The sequence below is a fragment of the Mytilus trossulus genome, chromosome 1 (assembly GCF_036588685.1).
Source record: "Mytilus trossulus isolate FHL-02 chromosome 1, PNRI_Mtr1.1.1.hap1, whole genome shotgun sequence".
NCBI classification, from domain to species: Eukaryota; Metazoa; Mollusca; class Bivalvia; order Mytilida; family Mytilidae; genus Mytilus; species Mytilus trossulus.
Window position 1 is genome coordinate 9,822,535 of NC_086373.1, and position 8,333 is coordinate 9,830,867.

The window sequence follows — 8,333 nt, forward strand, 5'->3', positions numbered from 1 at the left end:
ACCAATTAGGGTGGTTTTGAACTAAACATAAAGACAAAAAAAAATGATTTCAGCTTTCCTATCTTGAGCTTTCCATTTCTATGTAATAACGTCTTGACAGGACCATCAAATGGACTTATTCCAGTTGATAAGATATTTCATAGTTTCCATACACGAACATGATTACTTTGCAAGATGCTGTTGCTTACAAGGAATATTTGGAATCAGAGATCAGATATTTCAATTGGTAAATTTAAAGTAAGCCCCTGATAAAAGGTTTTCGGAAGCTGATATTATTTGGGTTGCCGTTTTAGAATATCTGCCAGACAGATGACCACGGGTGAATTCCAAATTGGGAAAGCCATATTCCTTTTCTATTTTCCTTGACTGAAAAATCGACTTATCACCAGATTTGTAATCGCCATGAGCGTCACGATGGATACCACTAGTGGACCAAGATATTACTACCTTTTAAGAGCTACTGATATAACCAACAGTATTTGGTTGGTCTATCGTTTTTGTGATTTTGGTGTTTTGTAAAGTATTGCTGAATAGGTAGTCCTTTATCTATATTCGTTGGATGCCAAACTGTTCCCCGTTTTCAAAGGATGAATGGTATGTTTCGCAACTAACATTAAGATGAACCATGTTTTTATTTGTATTCTTCAAGATTCAGTAACTGTAACCTGCATGGTATTTTGTTCATGACTTGGACACATTTTTCTTCAAAATTTACAAAGGTTTCTTAAAACGCATTTGTTATTTACTGCTAAAAGGGCTTGTGATTTTTACATTTAAATACAGTGTAGAGATCAATAACTTAGTTCAAAACCTTAATGGAATTTGATAAAACTTTTGCATAAAGCTTTCAATTTCAAGACATATAAGGGAGTAATAAAGTTTTAATCTGTGCGCCATAGATCGAAATTCCAGCATTGAAGATATTAAAACTAGCGATATAAAAATCAAGCAATGGTGGTACAGACGAGAAAAATGAGAAAAAAATCTGTAACTGAAAATGTATAGTTTAGCTCTGTAGACATAAAGTTATGCGCTGTACATATAAAGATCAACACACGAAACGTAATGTCTATAGCGCTTAGTATGTTAAGTCCAGCGAAAGAAGCTACATATTCAGATCTACAACACTAGACCTTTTATTTTTTGCGGTAGACTTGGCATATTCGGCTTTAATTCTGGATTTTGTATCTTAAGATATGATCTTGTCATGAGGAGGGGACACTGATTGATTAAAGGGAGGCTCCAGTCATGCTTCAATGACTCAATATATAATCAACCAATTTTTTCCACACGAAAGCCACCCCCCCTCCCCCCAAGACCCCTGGATCCGCCTATAACACATTCACATAGCATTTGAGCCTAATGCTTAGGACACCAGTGGTTTGTCTCGGACAAAGAGAACAAAAAGTAAAGTTTTAGTTTATAATGTCTTGCGAATTCAGCACTGTAGATGTGAATATTATCGACAGAATTAAAAACAATGCAAAAGAGCAGATATGTTACATCTTACATCCGAGAAAGACAACTTTTAATAATAGAAAAGTTAATATAAAAGGAAAATATGTCTTGCATTGAATATCCAACCACAGTCAGAGGTTGTGTATTTCTTTGTATCATTAGGTTTTATTCTTTACATCTCAAGCCCAAAGACAGTACTTCTTCAAAAGACAACTATGCAGTTGCACTGCAAGATTAAGATAAATTTGGCTAATCGTTTAATTCAATCTGATTTTGCTTAACATCCGAATTGAAACATGACTATACGTAAAGATGTATGACTTCAAATTTCTAGCGCACAAATTTACATCTCAGTCATTTAAGACTTGAAATATATTGCGCTACACTTTGCTACTACAGGATCTTACACATCCAGTAAAGTATTTATGCAGTGAGATCAGCGCCTAGCAGACTATGGCTATTTAAATATAATTTCACGAAGTTATGTCAGCCTCATACTAATGTTGAGTTATGATGAAGTGCTAGAGAAGTAAAATTAAACGATGCAGATCTATAATCTACGAATAATGTATTTAAGTAACAGGTTTAGTGTTAGGTTTACATGACATAACCCTAACCCTAACCCTCTCTAACCCTAACCCTAACCCTAACCCTAACCATAACCCTAATCCTAACGCTAACCCTAACGCTAACCCTAATGCTAACCCTAACCCTAACCCTAACGCTAACCCATAACGCCTCATACTAATGTTGAGTTATGATGAAGTGCTAGAGAAGTAAAGTTAAAGGATGCAGATCTATACTCTACGAATAATGTATTAAAGTAACAGGTTTAGGGTAAGGGTTACATGACATAACCCTAACCCTAACCCTAACCCTAACCCTAACCCTTACCCTAACCCTAACCCTAATCCTAACACTAACCCTAACGCTAACCCTAATGCTAACCCTAACCCTTACCCTTACGCTTACACTAACCCTAACCCTAACCCTAACCCTAACCCTAACCCTTACCCTAACGCTAATCCTAATGCTAACCCTAACCCTAACGCTAACCCTTACCCCAACGCCTCATACTAATTTTGAGTTATGATGAAGTGCTAGGGAAGTAAAATTAAACGATGCAGATCTATACTCTACGAATAATGTATTAAAGTAACAGGTTTAGGGTTAGGGTTACATGACATAATCCTAACCCTAACCCTAACTCTAACCCTAACCCTAACCCTAATTCTAACGATAACCCTAATGCATACCCTAACCCTTACCCTAACGATAACCCTTACCCTCACCCCAACCCTAACCCTAACCATAACCCTAACCCTAAACCTAACCATAACCATAACTTTAAACCTAACCCTAACTCTTACCCTAACCCTTACTATAACCCTAACCCTAACCCTAACCCTAACCCTAACCCTAACCCTAATTCTAACGCTAACCCTAATGCATATCCTAACCCTTACCCTAACGCTAACCCTTACCCTAACCCCAACCCTAACCCTAACCCTAACCCTTTTAGACCATTTTATACTCTTTTACTCGTTTGTTGGACCAATGGGAGGGCAGCCAACTCCCGCGGTGCTTATTTCGTTTTTGATGGTGCTTATATCTGTATTTGATGTAATATATCCTAAAGCACCATATGGAGTTGAAAGTTGAACCACAAGTGCATGTGGACCAATAAGCCATACAAACCAACTAGGAATCACAAAAAGTATTATAAACCCATATAATAGTTTGTTGGAAAAATGGGAGGGAAGCCACCTCCCGTGGTGCTAAGTCCATTTTCGGTGGTGCTTATATTTTTCTTTAATGAAATATAACCTTAAGGAACCCATGGATATGTAGAGTGGAACATATGTGCCTGTGGGCTAATGAGCTTAACAAACCATCTTAGACCCCAATAGAGTGCGTTAGACCCCTAAATACGTCAGTTGGACCAATGGAAGGGAAGCTTACCCCCGTGGTGCTAAGTTTTTTTTCTATGGTGCTTATATTTTCTTTAGTGACATATACACTAAAAGACCCCAGTACTTGTGTAGATTGGACCATATGTGTCTGTGGACTAATGAGCTTAAAAAACCAACTAAGACCCCCCATAGAGTGATTTAGACCCCTTTACACGTCGGTTGGACCAAAAGGAGAGAAGCTACCCCCGTGGTGCTAAGTTTTTTTTTGGTGGTGCTTATATTTTCTTAAATGATATATACACCAAAAGACCCCAGGACTTATGTAGATTGGACCATATGTGCCTGTGGACTAATGAGCATAACAAACCAACGTAGACCCCAATATACTACGTAAGACCCCTTTAAGCGTCGGTTGGACCAAAAGAAGGGAAGCTAACCCCCGTGGTGCTAAGTCCATTTTCGGTGGTGCTTATATTTTTCTTTAATGACATTTTCACCAAAAGACCCCAGTACATGTGTAGATTGGACCATATGTGCCTGTGAACTGATGAGCATAACAAATTAGCTTAGACCCCAATAGACAGCGTTAGACCCCTAAACACGTCGGTTGGACCAATGGAAGGGAAGTTTACCCCCGTGGTGCTAAGTTTTTTTTCTGTGGTGCTTATATTTTTCTTAAATGATATATACACCAAAAGACTCTAGGACCTGTGTAGATTGGACCATATGTGCCTGTGGACTAATGAGCTTAACAAAACATATTAGACCCCAATAGAATGCGTTAGACCCCTATACACGTCAGTTGGACCAAAATGAGTTAAGTTATCTCCCGTGGTGCTAAGTTTTTTTTTCTGTGGTGCTCATATTTTTCTTAAATGATATATATACAACAAAAGACTCCAGTACTTGTGTAGATTGGACCATATGTGCCTGTGGACTAATGAGCTTAACAAACCATATTGGACCCCAATAGAGTGTGTTAGACCCCTAAACACGTCAGTTGGACTAATTGGAGTCAAGCTACCTCCCGTGGTGCTAAGTTTTTTTTCTGTGGTGCTAATATTTTTCTTTAATGATATATACACCAAAAGACTCCAGTACTTGTGTAGATTGGACCATATGTGCCTGTAGACTAATGAGCTTAACAAACAATCTTAGACCCAAATAGAGTGTGTTAGACCCCTAAACACGTCAGTTGGACCAATGCAAGGGAAGCTAACCCCCGTGGTGCTAAGTTTTTTTTCTGTGGTGCTTATATTTTTCATTAATGACATATACACCAAAAGACCCCAGTACTTGTGTAGATTGGACCATATGTGCCTGTGGACTGATGAGCATAACAAATCAGCTTAGACCCCAATAGAGTGTGTTAGACCCCTAAACACGTCGGTTGGACCAATGGAAGGGAAGCTAACCCACGTGGTGCTAAGTTTTTTTTCTGAGGTGCTTATATTTTTCATAAATGATATATACACCAAAAAACTCTAGGACTTGTGTAGATTGGACCATATGTGCATGTGGACTAATGAGTTCAACAAACCATCTTAGACCCAAATACCGTGCGTTAGACCTCTAAACACGTCAGTTGGACCAATTGGAGTCAAGCTACCTCCCGTGGTGCTAAGTCCGTTTTCTGTGGTGCTCATATTTTTCTTAAATGATATATATACAACAAAAGACTCCAGTACTTGTGTAGATTGGACCATATGTGCCTGTGGACTAATGAGCTTAACAAACCATCTTAGACCCAAATAGAGTGTGTTAGACCCCTAAACAAGTCAGTTGGACCAAATGCAAGGGAAGCTAACCCCCGTGGTGCTAAGTTTTTTTTCTGTGGTGCTTATATTTTTCATTAATGACATATACACCAAAAGACCCCAGTACTTGTGTAGATTGGACCATATGTGCCTGTGGACTGATGAGCATAACAAATCAGCTTAGACCCCAATAGAGTGCGTTAGACCTCTAAACACGTCAGTTGGACCAATTGGAGTCAAGCTACCTCCCGTGGTGCTAAGTTTTTTTTCCGTGGTGCTTATATTTTTCTTGAATGAAATATACACCAAAAACTCTAGGACTTGTGTAGATTGGACCATATGTGCCTGTGGACTAAGGAGCTTTACAAACCATCTTAAACCCTAATAGAGTGCGTTAGACCCCGAAACACGTCAGTTGGACCAATTGGAGTCTAGCTACCTCCCGTGGTGCTAGGTTGTTTTTTCTGTGGTGCTTAAATTTTCTTAATGACATATACACCTAAAGTCCCCAGTACTTGTGTAGATTGGACCATATGTGCCTGTGGACCGATGAGCATAACAAATCAGCTTAGACCCTTATAGAGTGTTTTAGACCCTTATACACGTCGGTTGGAACAATGGAAGGGAAGCTAACCCCCATGGTGCTAAGTTTTTTTTTCTGTGGTGCTTATATTTTCTTAAATGACATATACACAAAAAGACCCCAGTACTTGTGTAGATTGGACCATATGTGCATGTGGACTTATGAGAATAACAAACCAACGTAGACCCCAATAGAGTGATTTAAACCCCTATACACGTCGGTTGAACCAATAGGCGGGAAGCTACCTCTCGTGGTGCTAATTTTTTTTTCTGTGGTGCTTGTATTTTTCTTAAATGATATATACACCAACATACACCAGGACTGATGTAGATGGGACCATATGTGCCTGTGGACTAATGAGCATAACAAATCGATTAAGACCCCAATAGAGTACGTTAGACCTCTATACAAATCGGTTGGACCAATGTAAGGGAAACTAACCCCCGTGGTGCTAAGTTTTTTTCTGTGGTACTAATATTTTTCTTAAATGATATATACAAAAGATCCCAGTTCTTTTGTGGATTGGACCATATGTGCCTGTGGACTAATGAGATTAACAAACCATCTTAGACCCCAATAGAGTTCTTAAGGCCCATATACATGGCAGTTGAAGCAATTGTATGGAAGCTACCTCCCGTGGTGCTAATTTTTTTTCGGTGGTGCTTATATTTTTCTTAATTATATATACGATAAAGGACCCCATGGACTTGTAGATTGGACCCAAGGTGCATCTGGACCAATGAGCCTAACAAGCCAACTAAGACTCACAAAGAGTGTTATACACTAATATTCTTTTCTGTTGGACTAATGGGAGGGAAGCCACCTCCCGTGGTGCTAAGTCCGTTTTCGGTGGTGCTTATATTTTTCTTTAATGAAATATATCCTAAAAGACCCCATGAACTTATAGATTGAACCGCAGGTGCATATTGACCAATGGACCTTACAAACTATGTTAGACCCCCAAAGGGTATTTTAGACTCTTTTGTCCGTTTGTTGGAGTGATGGGAGGGAAGCCACCTCCCGTGGTGCTTAGTTCATTTTTGATGGTATTTATATGTATTTATATGTATTTGATATAATATACCCTAAAGCGCCATATCATATGGACTTTGGAGTTGAACCACAGGTTTCTATGGACAAAAGAGCCTTACAAACTAACTTAGAATCCAAAGGGCTGCTTTAAACCCTTTTATCTGTCTATTGGACCGAAAGCAGGGAGGCTACCTTCCGTGGTGTTTAGTTTGTTTTTGGTGGTGCTTAAATCTGTATTTAATTAAATATATCCTATAAGACCCATTGAACTTTAATTTGACCACATGTGCTTGTGAACCAATAGGCCTTTCAAACTAACTAAGACTCCAAGAGAGAGTTTTAGACCCCTAAAGCCGTCTGTTGGACCATTGGGAGAGAAATTACGTCCCGTGGTGTTTTTTTTTTTGTTTTTTGGTGGTGCTTAATTTCTGTAAGGATTTGTATAGTTAGACTATACAAATCCTTGGTTAGTCACTATAAAAAAAATCGATTTAAATTTTATTTTTTTATTTTTTTTATTTAATGATTATTTGATGTATCTTAATCTCTACGTATACATTAAATAACTCATAGATGCCCAAATGTATTTATTTTATTGATAAAGTCCGTGGTGCTTATCGTGGTTCTTCGTGGTAGAATCGGGGGATATTCTAACTCCAAATGTTAAATGAATTGCACAATCAAATCAATTAATATTTTTAATAAACCGCTGAATTAACAACTTTAACTTTCGTTATTGAAAAATTGAAGGAAATATAGAGAAGCTGTTTCCATTCACACACGTTTATTTTCCGAATGTGTGCACAATGTTAATTAATGACACAACTTTTAGTAATTTTAGTATCTAGTAATTTAAGCTCTTAATTACCTTGTATGAGTCTGTAATCAGACAAATATTATCTGTGCCCCCTGCTTGATACGCCATTTTGTACGCTATCAACAGGTTCCCGTGACGTCATTAGCAACCTATAAATAAGTATGTTTTTCCTCGAAGCTCAATGATAAAACAAGGAAAGTCCGAACTTACAGTTAATGACGAAAAAAATAATTCTGACAAATCCCGAACAAAATTGAGGAGACAAAACAGACCAATATAAAATTATGACAGAATTAATGGGATTTTCGGGTTCACAGAATAGAGAATAATTACGAAGAAAAAGAAAAGAACAGAGAAATAAACAAATCATAGCGAATGCTTTCGTTCTAAAAATAAAGAAAAGAGCAGAAAAAGCTGTAAAGACATTTAAAAGATACTAGAACACACCCGTGATATCGCGGGTCTGTGACTGAATTAAAGAATATAACTATGCGTAAGCCTTATTTTAGTATTGGTATTGTCATCTGATAAAGTCATGCCGATTATAAGATGAACAGTTTTCTCTGCTTTCAACATCTTTCTGTTTGAACCCGTCGATCTGGAACTTATCAGTTATTGGTATTACTAATTTTATTTGGAAAACAAAAGGATGCACAGTTTTCTCTGCTTTCAGCATCTTTCTGTTTGAACCCGTCGACCTGGAACTTATCAGTTATTGGTATTACTAATTTTATTTGGAATTCAAAAGGGCCTGGAAAGGAGTATTTTTTAAT

The 8,333-nt window shown here is 37.8% G+C and overlaps 1 protein-coding gene across 1 annotated transcript in view; it reads right to left on the bottom strand.

The window, feature by feature from the left end:
* LOC134714750 (nicotinamide phosphoribosyltransferase-like) overlaps positions 1–7,750 on the bottom strand; it is a 28,904-nt gene extending 21,154 nt beyond the window's left edge. Inside the window, exon 1 of the mRNA XM_063576271.1 lies at positions 7,612–7,750. Coding sequence (XP_063432341.1) covers positions 7,612–7,668 — 57 coding nt within the window. The 5' untranslated portion in view covers positions 7,669–7,750. The remainder of the gene's footprint in view (positions 1–7,611) is intronic.
* Positions 7,751–8,333: the final 583 nt, after the last annotated feature.